Genomic DNA, 19254 nt, shown 5'->3' with positions numbered 1-19254 from the left:
CTCTATTACTGCCAGCTGGAGGGACTCTAGATCAGCAGCAGCAGCAGCAGCAGCAGGGGCCGTTTCCAGATTTCTCAACACAACGATGCAAAGGACAAAGTGAGAGGTCAGTGAACTCTAGACTTTGGGAACCAGTAAGTGGGAGGGCATGGCCTTTGCCCCCAGGGCGAGAAGCCACTGAGCCACCAGCACAGCCAGCCAGCGCCACGTGGCAGGTTCAGCTCTTGGCCTGCAGAGTGTAGGGGGACCAAGCATCAGTCTGAGGGGTAATCACTCTAGCTTTAACCTGCTTGGATCTGGATAGCAGTCTAGGGTGGAGATCCTGGGGTGTGTGTCCAGCTTGCCAGAGCGTGTGGAGACCTCAGAGAGGGCACCCATCTAATACCTCCAGCAGCTGAGAAAACCCCAGAGTTTGGGACAAAAGCTCCCCTGTCTAGTAGCAGAGTCCTACTGTGGCAAAAAGCCCAGGGGTCAAGTGACTGAGGGGCGACATGACCAGGCAAAGAAAACAAAGCAGATAGAAGATTCCAACATTACACTCCTATTTTGGGGACAGAAAGGAGCAAAGCATGGAACAGGAGGAAGACAGTGAAGTCAGAACTCCTGCACCAAAAGCTTACAAGGAAAATACAAGCTGGTTACAGGCCATAGAGGACCTTAAGAAGCAGATCAGAGAAGTGGAGGAAAATTGGGAAGAGAAATGAGAATGATGCAAGAAAATCACAAAATGAGGGTCAACAGCATGACTGAGGAAAACAATACCTTAAAAAATAGACTAACTCAAATAGCAAAAGAAGCTCAAAAAGAAATGAGGAGAAGAATGCCTTAAAAAGCCAAATTTGCCAGATGGAAAAAGAATCTCAAAAGCTCAATGAGAAGAATCATTGCTTCAGAATTAGACTGGAGCAAATGGCAGCTAATGACTTTATGAGAAATCAAGATGCTGTTAAACAGATGCAAACAAATGAAAGAATAGAAGGCAATGTGAAATATCTCATGGGAAAAACCACTGACCTGGAAAATAGATCCAGGAGAGAGAATTTAAAAATTATTGGACTACGTGAAAGCCATGATCAAAGTAAGAATCTAGAAATCATCCTCCAGAAAGTTCTCAAAGAAAACTGTCTTGATGTTTTAGAACCAGACGGCAAAATAGAGATTGAAAGAATCTACCGATAACCTCCTGAAAAAGATCCCCAAAAGAAAACTCCTAGGAATATTATAGCCAGGTTCTAGAATTCCCAGATTAAGGAGAGAATATTACAAGCAGCCAGGAAGAAACAATTTGAATATTGTGGAAACACAATCACGATAACCCAGGATCTGGCAGCTTCTACACTGAGGGACTGAAGGTCTTGGAATATGATATTCCAGAGGTCAAAGGAGCTGGGATTAAAACCAAGAGTCACTTACCCAGCAAAACTGAGTATCATGTTTCAGGGGAAAATATGGTCATTCAGTAGAATAGAGGACTTTCCAGCATTCTTGGTGAAAAAAAACAGAGTTGAGTAGAAAATCTGACATTCAGATACAAGAAGCAAGAGAAGCATGAGAAGGTAAACAGGGAAAAGAAATCACAAGGAACTTATCAAAGTTGAACTATTAACATTCCTACATGGAAAAACAATAATTGTAACTTTTGAAACTTTTCTCAGTAGTTGAAGGGAACAGAAGCATATATATATATATGAGGGTATATGGGCATATGAATACACATGTGAATGTGTGTATATATGTTTACAGATATACATAGACAGAGGGCACAGGACCAATTTAACAGGAAGGGATGATACTTAAAAGGTGAAATTAAGAGGTAAGAGAGGAATATAATCAGAGGAGATGGGGAGAGACAGAATGGGGTAAACTATCTCATCTAAATAGAAGAGACAAGGGGAAATGGTTACAATGGAGGGGAAGAATAGGAAGGCAAAAGAGAATGGGTCAATCTTATTCCCATTGAATTTGGCTTGAGGAGGGAATGAAATATACACTAAATAGGGTATCTCACTCTCCAGGAGAGTAGGAGCGGGGAAGGGGATGAGAGGGGGGATGATGGAAGGGAGGGCAGGCTGGGGGGGAGGGAAGTTGGAAGCACCCACTTCTGAAAAAGGACGGGACCAAAGTAGAGAATAGAACAAGTGGGAGGTGGGATAGGACGGAGGGAAATATAGGCAGTCTTTTACAATATATCTACTATGTTATTGTTTAGCATTAGCCACACATGTACAACCTATAATGAACTGCTTATCTTCCCAGTAAGGGTGGGTGACAAGGGAGGAAGGGAATGAATCTGGAATGCAAAGTTTTAAAATCAAATATTCAAATATATATTTATGTATATACTATTATTATAATATAATAATATATGTAAAGTAATATTATTTTAATATTATAATATATACTATTAGTAATACTATTTTACATGTAATTGGAAAATAAAGATATACAGGCACTGGGGCATAGAGATCCACTGGAAAGGTCGAAAGGGGTATGGGAGAAAATATGGGAGAGAACAGATTGGAGGAGGGGATATCCTGTGGGACTGCTATTTTGGGGCAGTGGTTAGGGACAAACAGGGAGAAAATTTGTAACTCAAAATCTGGCGGAAATGAATGATGTAAATCAGAAGTTAATAAAGCATTTGAAAATAAATAAATAAATGAAAGATTAAAATGGAGAAATGGAAAAAAAAGAAAATAAATCTGGGGGTGGCTAGTTGGTGCAGTGAATAGAGTACAGGCCCTGGAGTCAAGAAGACCTGAGTTCAAATCTGGCCTCAGACACTTAATACAAAATTAGCCATGTGACCTTGGGCAAGTCACTTAACCCCAATTGCCCTGCCTTCCCCTCTCCAAAAGGCAAATAGAAAAATCTAAAAAAAAAGAGAGAGAGAGAGAAATAGAATTGATTTGGTTCATTGTGGGATTTTTTAAAATGCCACCATGGATTTTAAAAAATGAGGTAACTAAAAAATAGTGGGCCCTCAAGTGTGAAGGACAGTAAATGGTCCTTGGAAAGATCAAGGTTCCAAATACTATTATTTGACTTTATAAACCTAAACTTGATTTGTTTGGAGTTTTGTCCTGAAACTAAATTATATGGTCTCATTTACAGTGAGATATGTTCTTTTATTAGGAAAATTATAGTAAATTAGAATTTACTGCAAAATACATTTGCTATTTAGCAATATACTGAAAAATGCATAGATCGGGAAAGACTGCATAAAAATCCAGTATTAGCTCTATGACTTTAAGCAAATTATTTCATCTGTTTACCTTAGTTTCCTAACCTGAAAAGGATATAAAATAGCTATCACCTCCCAGAGCTGTAGTGAGGATCAGCACAGGGTTTGGCACAGTGCCTGGAACATAGTAAGCACTATGTAAAGGTTAACTATTATTATTTTTAATTGAATGTAATTACTCCATACTGGATTACTCTCTACTGAATTTAGATATGATTACTATAGAATGCCCTAAGTAATAAAAAGAATAGCATGTAAGAAAATTTGGAATTTCATTCTACTGAATTGATGCCAGGAAGGAGTTTTGTTTCCTATTTTAAATTCAGGATATTGTGTATGTTATTATTGTGTCTCTAAAAATTTTTTTCTTATACTTGTGAAATTTGGGGAACCATTGTATCAAAATTGTTAAAAATCTCTTTTTATCTTAATGCTATTGGAGTATGAATTGAACTGTTTAAACTATGTGGTAAAAACATGTGGGGAAAAAATACTCTATTACTCACCTTTGTTTCAGTTTTCTGTATGTCACCTAAAAATCTCAGTTGATGAGGTCCCTGTGCATCCAAAACAGTCTCTTTTAGAAGGGGCACCTTTTTGCCTCATTGGCTTTGGCTCTTGTTGAGTCTTCAAAATTTAATTTTTTAGAGCTTTCCATCCTTCTTGGGCTAGTTCAGTTGCAGATCATTTTTCCCTCTGAACCATCGGAAATTTGCTCTTCGACAACTGAGGGGACATGTCAGCTTATTCTAAGCTTTCTATTCTATTCTTGTGGGCAGGAATTATTTTCTTCTTTTGTTTTTCTATGTACCCTACAGTATCTGGTGCTCAATAAATGTTTGTTGAATTGAAACAGAATTAGGTTCTCCATCATTTCATTGTTCCAACAACTTTCTCCCTATTGAAAAAAAATCAGATCTAGAATTTTCTATTGTTTCCTCAACATTAAAAAAATGTTTATTTTTGACAGCTTTTGTTTTTATGTCACCTACATATGGTCCATATTTTTGGATGAGGAAATTATTAACTACAGCTATGTAGCACAGTGGATAGAGTGCCAGGTCTGGAGCCAAGAACTCATTTTCCTGAGCTAAAATCTAGCCTCAGACACTTACTAATTTGCGTAACTTTGGGCAAATTTCTTAACTCTTTTTGTCTCAGTTTCCTCATGTAAAAGGAGCTGGAGAAGCACTCCAAGAAAATACCAAATGGAGTCACAGTCAGACACGAATGAACAACAACAACTCTCTTTGGTACAGGACATATCCAATGTTCTATATACCATGCCTTTGTATCAAACTTGATATCTAATTACTGAACTCATCTATTTCCTCTTTGTAATCAAATGATCTATACTAACTCCCAATCATAACATCTCTATAATGTTTCACCCTTCTGGCTCCTGGATTTCTCCATTAAGTATAATCTTCTAATAGTCTGTGTTCCTCCATCCCGAAGCTGCATGATACCTATCTTATTTCTCTTGAATAAGGCATGCCTTTCCTTATTCAAGATTAGAATTCCTTGCTGCATCAGGTAGACTGGCTAATCTAACCCTCTCCTTGCTTACCACTGGTAGATGTAGGAGGCCCACAAAATAGCCTAGCTAGTGGTTTGTAGTTGGCGGTGGGGACTCCATTTCTACAGGGTTTGGTCTTTTGCACAATGGCTCTAAGAGTCAAGCTACAAGGGAGCAGGGGTGGGGAAGTGAAAAGGGTATCCTACTATTTCTGGGGCTGTTCTTGAGCTTAATTGCCCATCATAGCAACTGACCCTTCTCCACTAGGATTGCTTCCATTCTTGCTATTCCCTGAATGTGACTCTCCCCATTTTGGTGCCTCTGTACAGGCTGCGCACCCTCTTGCCCAGGTTTGGAATACAGTCCCTCCTCACTTCCACATATTCACAGATAAATAAAAAGAAGATAATGTAAAGACAGAGAAAGCACTAACATGGTGTGGCGGTGGTGGCGGTAAGTGGATAAGTGAACAACTGAGTTTCTCCAAGCCTAAGTGATAACATTACAGAAAGTAAAGAGCAGTTAACAGAAACAATAAGATATTAAGGTAGTACCATTTATATTTTGTAAATGCTCAATTTCAGGTTTTTAATAAATCATGTTTTACCCTGTAAAGGATGAATAGACCTTCAGGGGTTTACTATGACCTACTATGTCAGGCACTTTCATATATGCTTGGAAATTTGGAAATACAGAAGAACAAACAACAACAACAACAACAACAACAACAACAAAAAGTTCCTGCCCTCAAGGAGCTTACAATCTAACAGGAATAACAACATGAACATTATAAGTAAAATCAAGCTATACATAGGATAAAGAAGCCATAATCAACAGAGAAAAAGATTTCCTATAGAAAGTGAAATTTTAGGCAAGTTTAGGAAGACAAGAGATGGACATGAAAGGAAAGCACCCAAGTTAGGGCAGAAGTCAGTGAAAAGGAATAGCAAGGAGGTCAGTGTTACTGAATTGCACAGCATGTAGGGAAAGGGAGTGGTAGTGGTTGGGATGTAAGAAGACTGAAAGGAGGGGCTGGAGAAGAAGGGGAAACAACTAGGTTATGAAGGGTTTTATATGTCAAACAGGATTTTTGATCCCAGAGTTGATAGGGAGCTACTATAATTAAGTGAGCAGGGTGTGTGTTACTGTCAAAAGTAAAAACCTAGAAGTCATCAATTCATAGCTTGTAAATAAAATATAAAGGAGCGCTTAATATTTCCTCATTCCTTTAGAAAGACATCAATTTGATGGAATTAGAGAGCAGTTAGCCAAATGTCTTGTTAAAGGACCAACCACACCCTTGCTGGCCTTTTAAAAAAACAGACATATTAGAAGCTATATCAGATCTGTACAACTTGGCAGTAGGTAGGGGCCAAAATTAAAATAGGCTAAATTTCTTCAGGCTGCCAATAGGTTTTTAGCAGCTCAATTTCCAAGTAAAGGTATAATTTATAATTAAACTATTTTGCAAATAAACCATATTTTTAAAAGGGAAACTTCAATTAATATCAACTAACACTTACTTAAGATTTTTATTTATTATGAAATCACTCCTCTCTGACTAGAGACAGACCAATGATGGTTGGTTGCCAAGGGTCACATGACAAACAGGAAAGAGTATGAAGTGGCAACCCACCCATCAAGTTACATGATGGGCACAATACTTACCAGTAGAAGTGGTTTGTGGTTAAGGTTAAATAGGACATAGACAAAGCACTCATTACATCTTTACTTTCCTTCACATTTTTGGAGGACCACCCAAAATCCTCTGACAGGCTGCAAGAAGCCCACAGGCCATATGCTGTGCTGGCCTGAGCTATATCTAAAAAGTCAGTTGAAATGGGAGGGCTTTATGAGTTGAAGGAGTCATTTCTGGAAGTATAGCAGACAGCTATAGATGCAGAACCCAGTTTTTTGAGAGGGAATCTACTTTTTCCTTTGTACCTCTTCTAGGGTCCAAGGGATTTCTCTCTCACCTCACCTCCCTAATTTATGACAGCATTTTGCAGAAGAGGTAACGTGCCAAGCAGAGAGCAAGCCCAGGGAAAAACAGTATGAGGACACCATTAAAAGAGAAACAACAAGGCTCTGCAGCATCAGAAACATGAATTGCCTTGGCCACATGTGTTTCCCAAGTATACACCTCCCTAGTGGCATACTGTTTTTGAGTATACCACTCTTCTAACAGAAGCTACATTTTATTTATGGGAGAATGTAACACAAGTTTATAGAGGAACTATTTCCTTACTACTGATTGTACTATGCCATTTCATCAAATTGCTTTGTTTTGAGTTAAATGAATCAACTCCCTGACTACTAAAGGTAAACCCATGGGTGCTCATGAGTTTTAGTATTTTACTTTGAAACTGTGGTAGTCACTGCAATCTGGGAATGTAAATGGGGATGTTGCAGAGCCAAAGACTAATACTTATATGGGATATTTGAAGTAACAATAAGGAAAATCACTATTTTTCCCCCCTTTTCAGATGAAATAAGTTTTCTGGGATGTTTTCTTTAAAAAGTCAGATCATATTTTTTTCTAAGAGCTTTTATATGGTTGAATGTTTAAGTACTAAATCTGTTATGTTACTGTGGTCATTATGAATATGCATGCTATTAAGCAGTATGGCTGCTACATTCCTGTTACTAATGTCTAGGTATGTACCCTGAGCAATTTTTTTGACTCATCCATAATTGTTTTCTTTTAAAAATTCCCTTTGGGTCAATCCAGACCTTGTGAAATAAATGTGGATAGCCTGCCTGAAATATCTAGGAAAACCTGAGTTGAAATCCTATCTTATGGGCAAGTCACTTAACCTACCTGCCTCAGTTTCCACATCTGTAAAATGTGGATGATAAAGTGCTTTCTACAAATATTTCACTTAATCCTTGCAACTCTGTAAGGTCAGTGCTATTATTATCTCCATTTTACGACTGGGAAAACTGATTCAGACAGAGGTTAAGTTACTTGCCATGGGTCATACACGTAGTGTCTGAGGCAAAAATCTGAATTCAGCTTTTCCTTCTAGGCCCAGCACTCTATGCCCTGTAACACCAGCTTAACTCAAAAACCTTTCACAAAACTTAATGGCTGAGAAAGAAAATATTTCTTTTGCATGGAATTTTATGTAATTAGGCTCATCTTTTATTAACTTTAAGTCATTACTTTCACAACAAAATTTTTATTTTGACACTACCAATCAAAATACACTTTACCAACTGTAATGCTCTAATACCTGGGATTTCTGATCCTCCATCACTCCCTAAAACCAAATATACATTTCTTAACTAATAAAAACAGACTATAGGGGTTACAAATTTTGGAAACTGTTCAGCTACATAGAATAAATAGAGCGAAAATAAATCTTTCTCCAAACCTTCGTTTATATATATATATAAAAAGGATGTTTTAACAACTCTTCATTTCTTATTTGCTACAGTTCACTGTACAAAACCCAGTAAACTTGAAATCAAAAGACCTAGATTCAAATCTATAATTGCTATCAAGTTCAACTTTTAATCCCATAATATTTAATAGATAAAATTCCTATCCAGGAATACTTTGAACTACACTAATGTAAGAGTATTCATCCTTTATTTTCTCAGTGCTAATTCAATCAACCTTTTTATATTAATAAAGTACTGAAGATTTTTTTTTTAAAAAGGGATTTATATTCATTTTGGGGAATATTACATCAAAACAATGTGGCTGTTAAGAAGTCAATGGCAGCCTAAAGTGATTAATCAAATTCAGTAAGGAATAGGGATATAAATTGAATCTGTCATATCACTGATGTCCTAAAGAATAACATCTACCAATGTAAGCTGTCAATTTCTATGTAACCAAGAGTCTTGGAGAGTTACCTATACCAGATATGTCTAGGGTTCACAAAGATAGTACATGTCAAAAGTGAGATTTGAAGTCACTAGTTTAAAGGTCAGTTCTCTATTTACTGCACCAAGTTACCAACCATAAAATAATATTAATTCTAATGATTATATCTTACTAAGGATAAATATAAAAGATTTTATTGTGTATGTGTGTGTGTGTATGTGTATGTGTGTTTATTAGATTCCACAGTGGTCTAGACAACAGTTCATAAGGAAAAAGAATCTGGGGGTATAAATGGATAGGCTCAGTATAAGTTACCTGAGAGACAAAGACAAAATGACTGCTTTTTCTCTTCTGTCTTTTTTATCTTCTGCTCACAGTGGCTGATGTACATTGTAGAAATTTAATACATAAACTGTAAATTAACAAGAGGAGCTAATGCTAGCTTCAGACAGTTCTAAAGGATGCAGAAAAACTCTCAGAAGTGTAAGGTGAAAGATCACAAATACAAAATACTGGTTCTTCATTTTAGATAGATACTACTTGTTATATTTAAAGAAAGGTACTTTTACAACTATATTTCATGTTTTTTTTTTTCTTGTACGTGAACAACACTATAAAGACAATAATTTTTAAGGAAAATTCATAACTGATGAACAATTAATAAACTATGTATGACTCCAGAGACCTGATGAAGAAGCTTAGCACAGAGCTAAGCCTGGTACAGAGAAAGCGCATAAACACTGATGGACTTAAGTCTACTACTCACTACCTGACAGACATGGAAAGATTCAGCACTGAATGAGATACAGTTTTTGAACATGAGTGGAGTGAATTTGTTTGGCTTGAATATGAACAATTAATATAGTTTTTTTCTTTGTTTTCAATGTCAGGGAGGGCAGGGAGAAAGAGAAAAAGAGAAGAGATTTTCACAGAGAAAAAAAAAAGATGATATTCTGATGTTCTAATGTATTCCATAACCCTACTGGGTCAGAACATACACAATGGTCTATTTTTCCATGCTAAATGTAACCATGACAGACTGGGATGCACACAGAAGACAGAAAATCAGGATAACAAAGGTTTTACAGATCAGGGCCTACAAGGATTGACTGGAAAAAATGGAAATATTTAGCCTAAAGAAGATTTATGAAGGAACAGAACCGCCATAATTAAAGTATTTCAAAAGATGGGCAAGTTGAAAAGTTGTCCCAAGTGGAATAGGCTTTCTTAGGAAGTGATAGGTTTTAATCTCTGTTACTGAAGTTTGCATGCAAAGGCTAGATGATGAATTGATTGTTGATGTTACAGAGTATTTTGGGTCATGTAAGAGTTGAGAAAGGTATTTTCCTATAGTTCTTTCAATTTGTATTCTGTAATATGTTTTCAAATTCTCTAATAAAAAGTAGATTAAGAGTGGTATGGAGTCTTTTAAACTAGAACTTAAAAAAAAGTTTTGATAAAAATATTACTCGATGAACATGAGTCCACTGTACCAAAAAGATTAAGGAACCCTGATTTAAACTGCTAAATGATTGACCAGTAAACAGAAGGAATAAGCTTTTCCTAAAAATTAGAACTGTCCAAAGTAAAAAGAATGTTTTGTTTGAGGTTGTCATTCAACTTCCTCCAGTATATTCTAACAGGGAATTTTTATCCACATATGGAATGGACTAGACAGAGCTTCTTAAACTTTTTTCACTTGCATTCCCTTTGTACTCCTCCAACTATGGGTCACAACCCCAAAGTTTAAGAAGCAATGGACTAGATGACCATTAAAGTCCTTTTCAACACTGATTCTCTTAACATTCACTTTGTCTTCCCCTCCTACTTGAAAACATAGTCAGACTACTGGTATAGCTTCCTCTTTCATGACTCTCTGGTATTTTAAGTGAGAAGCAAATGAGAATGAAACATCAACAAAACAACACAAGACTAAAGCTATGATTAAAAAAAATTATACATGTGAACTTTAGACATCAAGGAAACCAATAAAATCTATAATTTGTTAGTATTATCAAAGAATTTTCATAATAATTTATCATGTGTGCAATTTTTCCTGTTTATTCTTTCATATCCAATATATTTAAGTATAAATTATGATTATCTAGTCTATTATACTATGTCCTTTTAGCTCTGCTAATTTTGATATTCAAAAAAATATTTCTATACAATTTCTTATGTTTGCCAGGTTCATCAATACTGATATCACAGTTTAGTATTCTAATATATTATATGACCAATTCAGCCATACCCCAACTTCTCAGCACTAAACTTATGCTGAACATTTTTGTAGTAAACATTTTAAAGTAAACAGTAGCTACAAAGATTGTTGCTAGTATGTAGCTTTAACAATAAATCTCCCACCCTCAATTTTAACATGTAATTAACAAAGAGCACCATATGACTAAAACTGTTGCTCCATAGTCTTCATGATTTTGTAATTAATTTTTTTAGTTATTGGCAACTCTGATAGACAGGGCATATCATTTATATTAATTTGCATTTTTCACAGATTATTAGTGAACCTAAACATTTTTCAAGCTGTTAAAATTTATACCATCTCCTATAGTTTTTTTGTTCATAGTTATTGGACATTTTTATCAGATTGGTTAATTCTGTTGAATAATTTTGTTGGTACCTTAAGGATGTTATAAATTTGTGTTACAATTACCATAAATATTTTTTCTAGGTAGCAATTTTTCCTTTTCATATAAATTATTTTATTTCCTTATAAAATACACTGTTCAGTTTGTAACAGCATTTATTTGTCTTGTCCAAAATAATTTCTTCTGTTAATATGATGAATAAACTGCTAACACTCATCGCCGAAAAGATAAATATATTGTCTCGCTGTTTTCTATTTTATTTTTCAATGTTTAAATCTATCACCTAGCTAGAATTGAACATGGCATACAGTGTGAAATACAGGTATTTTGAGTTGCGATTTTTAGGAGGGTGGCCAAGCTGCTAACCACCTTCCCCAATTTCATTTATTAAATAATGAAGGAATCCTTTACCTACTTTAAAATTTTCTAGGTTAATCTAATACCAGTACTTATATCTAATCGGTCTGATGGTTACAGTATTCTCATTTCTGTTCATTTATCTTACATTTTTGTGTAGTAGCATATAGTTTGAGTAGGCATATATTGAAAAAGTACTCCATGAGTTAACCACACCACTTCTGCAGAATGTTTCACATTAGTTTACACTTGTTTCATTATTTTTCCTAATTTATTTCTTGATTCGCATTTAATCTATAAATTACTGCAGAGACTTAAAGACTCTGAACATCATTAAGATTGCTTACATCCTTTTGTATCTATATGTACAGTTTAATAGTTGTCTTTATATAGTGTATATCTAGAAAAAGTAATGACTTCCAAAGCGGGGCACAAATAGGCAGATACTTTAATTTATATCCTGAAATAACTAAAGATAATAAAGCAATGTTGGTGAGGCTGTGGGGCAAAAGATATACTTAAATATTTGCTAAAATAACTGTTAGACTATAAAATCTTTCTGGCAGAGCAATCTGTTCTTTTACTACAGATTATTAAAAAAAAATTTCCTTCATTAAAATTAAAGAAGTCACAGTGTCTTTCCCATGAGACAATAATCATATTATTAGACATAGGTAGAAAGCATTATGAAAAAGAAAAGATATAGATTCAAAAGTAGTTCCTACTACAGTGGCCAGCACACAGTAAGATGGCTCACTGAATAGTCTTAACTACTGATTTATCTCATCATTTCAGTAAAACAATTATTACTTAAATTATTCTGTTGAGACTACTAAAATTTCTAGCTATAATTCCATATTGTCACTTTAGAAAGAACTGGCAGCTTACCCAAAATGTCACAATGGTATCAGGAAACAATGCCAGAATTTAACCACAAGTTAATCCTAACTTCAAATCAATCGCTCTTCCTTCTACACTAATACCCCCTTCTGTTTTTTAGCTGACTATGAGATGAAGTTTCAAATGAGAATATAAACATGATAATAGAAAATGGTTCATAATTTTTAAACCAACATTCTATAACAAAAAATGTTAAGTAGGAAATAACATTTTATATTATACACCAAAAGAACACATATTTTGGAAAAGAATTATCATTCATTTTAGGCTCACTTACCATTGAAATGCATTGTAATGGAAATAGACCAATCCAAGGCCATATAAAAAGGCAGCATTCTGTAAAGAAAAAGATTTTTTTCTTTTTAGAAAGGCATACAGAATTCACATTTTAGAATTCATATCTGTTAGCAACAAATCTAAGTGCATGAAGTTTTCTTGCATAATATACTATTCTTAATGAACTCATAAATGACATAGGAATAAGAAAAAAAGGCAGAAGAAAATGGGGGTCCAAAAATCACTACAGTAAAAACCTACTGGAATAAGATTATATCTCATCACACTTTTCCAAACTTTTTAGTTTGATTTAAAAAAAAAATCCACTAGCAGCAGCATGCCCGTAAGTCAATAGAAAAATTCTGAAATCTTCATGTATTAAGTCTTGATTGCACTCGCTACTTTAAGACTTAATTTACTTTACATTCTTTGGAGCTTTGTTCTGCTGTTTCTTAATAGCCCTGTTCTATAATTTTTGCACTCTCTACATGTTTCAAATTCAATTTCATATCCCTAGCATGAATAGGATTTTATCAAAGGAAAGAATAAATGTATTAAGAACTAGAAAATTGATTACAAACCCAAAAATATTTTCAGAAAAGCTAGGAATTTCCTGTAACATATTGCTGATACAGAAAAAAAAAACCAAAATATGTAGAGCAAGAGTTAATTATTTACAACCTTTAAAAAATGGTAAGCAACTTTTTTCAATATGTGGTATGAGGAGGTCTTGGTATGAACCACATTTCTGCCAGACTGCCTTCCATGATTAATATACAGTGAATCTATATGCCAGTACTTAGGATCTTTGAGTTTTTAACAAATGATCTATTTGTATTTTTGGATATGGGTGATATAAAGGTGGAGTGGTAGGGAGAGGTGGAGAAGGGAAGGGGAGAAGAGAATAAAATCCTTGTAACATGCATGCACAATGAAGCAAAACACATTCTCATGTCCAAAAATGTGTCTAATTCTGCATATTCACCTTCCTGTTCAAAATCTTTATCACTGGCCCTCTGGGATAACTATGGTTGACCACTGCATTAGAAAAGAATTCTCAAGTCTTTCAAAATTGTTCAATTAAATAGTGTTGTTGTTACAGTGTCAACTGCTTTCTGGTTTCTGCTCATTTCACTTTGCATCAGTTTATACAGATTTCTTTGCAAACATCTTCATCTTTTTTTTAAACAACAATAGAATCCCATTACATTAATAATTTGCACAGTCATTCTAGTCAAATGAACAATATGTATTATTTTAGCCATGACAATAACATATGGAATAAAGCTTTCATTAGCTATTGGGGGCTATTTTCCATATTAATGAGATTAATTTAATTAATTAATGAGATTTCCTATGTGTCTCCTATGTCTTCCTATGAAATCTCATTTATGCTAATTAAATAAAATGTTGAAAATGTCATTCATTTCATTCCTTGAAAATATGCATAGTTAATGAGATTGCCTATGTGTCCAGACTTTAGGGACACCCTGTAGAAATGAGGAAGGAAAATGACATGCCCCCCCTTTACAGGTGAAATTACAAAACAATAAACATTTCATCCTTAAAATACATTAATCTGAAATTAAAACAATCAAAAGAGTAACATCTCAGGGACCATCTAGTACAACCTCCTCATTTTAAATAAACAAATTGGGGCTCATAGGTTAAATCATGTGTCCAAGTTGAGGGGTCATCAGGAATTATAATTAGTAGTACTGTCATTTGAGATACTCATTTTTTCCACTCAACCATATTGTTTCCATCCTAAATTAATAAATGTTTAAGCTTAAGACGACTTACTACAAAACAATATTAATAAAAACCACATAAGAAACTCACTTTACTACTCTGGACCTCAGTTTCTTAATCTGTAAAATGGAAAGGTTGGACCAGATAGCCTCTAAGATCTCTTTTAGCTCTCAATTTATGATCCTAACAGGCAAGTTCTAACAAGTTCTAACAGCTACAACAATTCCTTCAGTTTCTTATCACATTCTAGGTTTTATAAAGCATTTGAACACAACAAGCTCCATACGTCTTAAATGACTGAGAGCATTTTTCTTTACATTATGAATAACTCACAATTATGATCACATCATAATTCTCTGCCATGCATTAATATAACATCGGAATATCATCAGAAGCACATGTATAATTCAAAGATGAACAGCCTATTTATTAAAGAATTATTTTTTAATAAACTGATTTTCCCAAAGTGAAAAAATGAGTAACACATCATAGATGCCAATGATATTATGTCTAGCTTTTTTCTTACTTCATAGGACCAAAGAAGAGATTTTCAGTCATTTAGTTCAATTTCAAGGTCATCTAGTCACATTATTTTACAGCTGAGAAAATGAATAGCAAAATAACATTATATATGGAAGACCAAAGTTGCCTTCTCAAGGGAGGGTACTTTCCTTAACTAGCTAATCCAGTATAAATGCTGGTACTTTTAAATTTTCTTTAGCCTATATGATCCATGTGCTATTTTCTATTTTCTAACTCAAGAAAGAAAGAATATTATATATGATTAGAAATCACTGGTACAAAACTGTTTAACTGTTTTATTTAAATTAAGATCTAATCACTGGGGTAGAATCATGATTTTGCTTCCCCCCCACCATGAACCACAGGGTCCATCATCCTTCTGTTCAATGCTCAGATGATCTCAATGACAACTGACTTGTTTAAGAAATTACCCATTTAGTGGAAAGGGCTATCCATATCCAGAGAAAGAATTATGGAGTCTAAATGCAGACTGAAGCAAACTACTCGCTCTCTCTCCTTTTTGTTTTGTTTCTTCTTTCTCATTGTTCATTCCATTGGTTATAATTCTTCTTTACAACTTGACTGATGTTTAATTTGAAGGTATTTGTGGAACCTATATCGGACTGCATGTGGGGGGTGGGGGGGAGAAGAGGAGATCTGGAAATCAAAAGCTTGTGGAATTGAATGTTGTAAAGTAAAAATAAGTAAATCCCCCCCAAAAAAATACCCATTTAGGAATGTACTATGTACTCAGCTTGTCAAATATTTTATTGTTTCAAAATGCCTGATCATTTTTTGCAGTTAAAAAAACTGCCATCCTAATAAAGCAGCAATACTATTGTTTCCACACACTTGCTTAATTCCAAAACAGTCCTAACCAGTTAAATTATTTTCGCAAAGGATGCTAACTTATCTTGGTAAAGAATGTAATGGAAATGACATTAACGTCATTTAAGTTCTTTAAAAATAAATTTCTTTGTCTGTAAAATGAGGATAATACTTGAACACCCACCAAATGGTTGTTTTAAAAGGCCAAATGAAAGAATGCATGTAAAGCATACCTTGCAAATAGAAGTGATATAGAACACAGAGCTATTATATTATGCCTAAAATTAAGTCAGGATACATCCAAAAATATGAGCCCTTCCCCAAGGTCATCAAATCAAACTATGGCAACAAAATCCTAGAGCCTCAAGTTTGCACAAATAATGCTGTCAAAAGAGATCTTAAAACTCTCAAGTTGAAGGCAAAAACCTAAAGAATTTTAAGAACACAGGAAAAGGCTTGAAAAAACAAGTGATGATTTGGGAAGCAAACAGCTGGGTTTTGAATTCTGAGACCATAAAAGCTTTGACACAGAAAATGAGTACACACATCTACTAACAAGGATTAATAAAAATGGATAAAACTTTAAAGTCTTCCAAATTTAATCAAGATTTAAATTGAAAAAAAAAACTACATATCTATATACATGTATGTTTACCAATGCATACTGTACAAAATAGATTTATCAATTAGTATTATTAAGCAGAAAGACTAATATATTAAAAGCACTACTGGTTACAAGTAGGAAAAAAAATCAAAAAGCACCCATGTTTCAGATGAACACAAATTTCCAATAATGGAAATAAGAGCAAGATGAACCAGAGGATTCTAATAGTAGGAAGCAAATTTAAGCTCATAAACATCACTACAATTGTTTTTCTGGAAGGGATACTCTAATTAAAGTGGAAGAGGAGAACTGCCTATGTGTCCAACAGATAAATGGTAAGAAAGGCAAATAATAAATAACCAAATGAAATCATACTATAATCACTAATGGTAAGAGAACTGAGAATAACTCTGAACTTCTCACATTTCTAATCCAAAACTTTTCTCTGCCACCATCACTTAGCAAGACCTCCCTCCTTTGAGGTTTACTATATCCATATAAAGAGGCAGCTAGGTGATGCAAGGGATAGGGATGTAGACCTGGAGGAACTAAGACCAGAGTTTAAATCTGTTCTCTTGTTATCTCTGTAACCCTGGCCAAGTCACCAAACGTTTCTGCCTCAGTTTCATCAAGGATAATTAACAGCATCTCCTTCCTTCTGAGGTTGTGCTATGTTGTGAAGATCAAATGAAGTATTTATAAAGTATTTAGCACAGTGTTTCACACATAGTAGACACTTGATAAATGCTTGTTCTTCCCTTTCCCTAATTTTTGTTATTTCCCACTACCTAATAATTTTTTTCCTGTTACCTATAAAATCTTCCCATTCAGATGCTGGTGAAAGACTGCCTAACAGTTCCAGACTAGTCTTTGTCCTTAATCTAGGAATTCAATATTTTCCTCATAGAAGCTCCATCCCCAAACCTGCGATATTAGGGTGTCTCCATTTCCATGATCAAGAATTCTAAAATTCAAACAACTATAACTTCTGATCATTCCATCTTTCTCTAGGAATTACTCTTCCTAAACCTGCTATGAGGGACCAAATCAAAATGGTAGAGTACAAGAAGCCCTACAGCCCAGCTATACCAACATTGCCCTCCAAATAGCTTTAAAATTACATCTCAAAATTCTGTAGTGGCAGAGCCAAGAAAAAGGGGAAGTGAAACATTTTCCAGCTAACACAACTTAGGAGATCAGAGTTGTATAAAGCAATGGGGCAGGGGTTGGTCAAAATGGTTAGCAAAAATGGGGGGTGGGGCAGTACTGCATGAGAGGCAGATGTGACAGCAGCAATAGTTTTAACAAGTCTCAGCCCAGAAATGAAAAAGGTATAACTGTGTAGGAAGAGATTAATCCCTGTGCTAGCACTGTGGGCAGGAACAGAGCTGTATGGCAACTTCATTGCCCATATACAATTCCCAGGTATGGAAGAGTACTGGCACTTGCATCTGCAAATACATACCAAAATTTGTGGGATGCAGCTGAAGCAGTACTGAGGGGAAATTTTATCTCTCTAAATACTTAAATCAATAATAAAAAGAAAGATCAATGAATTGAGAATGCCACTTAAAAACACCACCAAAACAAAAACAAAATAGAAAAAGAAGACATTTTTTAAATCCCCAATTAAACACCAAAATGGAAATCCAAGAAAACAAAGGGAGAGAATAAAAGTGAAATTTAAAAAAATTAAACTAAAATGACTAGATTTTTTTAAAAAATACATTAAATTAGATAATACACCATTGCTTAATGTGATAGAAAAAAAATTACCAGTATCAATAGTGAAAAGATAAATGCACCAATAAAGATGAAATTAAAGCATTTATCTGGAGCTATTTGGGGCTATTTTGGCAAATGAGGTCAATAAAACTGACAATTTAAGTGAAATGGATGAATATTAAAAAAAAAAAAAGGCTACACATTGCCCAGATTAACAGAAGAAATAGAATGCCTAAGATATCATAAGAAACAGAAATTGAACAAGACAAAAATGAATCCTCTAAGAAAATATCCCCAGGACCAGACAGATTTACAAGTGACTTTTGCCAAGCATTTAAGGAATTCTAATCTATCTGAAAAAAATAGGTAAAGGAGACCAAATTCCTCCTATGAACACAAGTAAGGTTTTGATACCTATACAAGGGAGAACAAAAAGAGAGAAAGAAAACTATAGCCTAACTTCCCTAAGCAATATTAATGCAAATATTTCAGCTAAAATACTACACACCAAGGATATCATAGCAATATATCAAAAAATCATATATTATGACCAAGTAGGATTTGTATCAGTTACACAGGGCTTGTTTGGTATTAACTATACCAATAACAAAAGCAATAAAAATAATTTAATACCAAGTAGACACAGAAAAAGCTTTCAACAAAATATAACACCTATACCTACTAAAAATACCAAAAAGCAAAGGAAGACATGGAGCCTTTCTTAAAATAAGTAGTATCAGGGGCAGCTAGGTGGCGCAGTGAATAGAGCACCCACCCTGGAGTCAGGAGGACCTGAGTTCAAATCTGGCCTCAGACACTTCACACAAAAAAAACTAGTCATGTGACCTTGAACAAGTCACTTAACCCCAACTGCCCTACAAAAAGAAAAAAAAAAAAAAAAAAAAAAAGGTAGTACCGTGTTTCCCGATAATAAGACCTATCCCGAAAATAAGCCCTCCCCTTACTGTGTAAGATTCCTCTAAAATAAGCCCTATTGAGATTGCTACTGTAGTGAAGGTGATCCCCTGTGCTACATGCTACATTACGGTACCCTCTGTATGCACCGCACCCCCCCCCCCGTGAAAC

The 19254-nt window shown here is 34.8% G+C and overlaps 1 protein-coding gene across 5 annotated transcripts in view; it reads right to left on the bottom strand.

Moving 5' to 3' along the window:
• The window catches only part of KDM6A (lysine demethylase 6A), a 273917-nt gene that overhangs the window by 151051 nt on the left and 103612 nt on the right, over positions 1-19254 (bottom strand). For all 5 annotated transcript variants that reach the window (XM_069065747.1, XM_069065751.1, XM_069065749.1 and 2 more), the window contains exon 5: positions 12739-12797. In XM_069065747.1, the coding sequence (XP_068921848.1) occupies positions 12739-12797 (59 nt within the window). The remainder of the gene's footprint in view (positions 1-12738; positions 12798-19254) is intronic.

The sequence above is a fragment of the Petaurus breviceps genome, unplaced genomic scaffold (genome assembly GCF_028583685.1).
Source record: "Petaurus breviceps papuanus isolate PSGF00001 unplaced genomic scaffold, PetGlider_PUasm1.0 90700, whole genome shotgun sequence".
In the NCBI taxonomy this organism is placed as follows: domain Eukaryota; kingdom Metazoa; phylum Chordata; class Mammalia; order Diprotodontia; family Petauridae; genus Petaurus; species Petaurus breviceps.
This window is presented reverse-complemented; position numbering and strand designations above follow the sequence as displayed.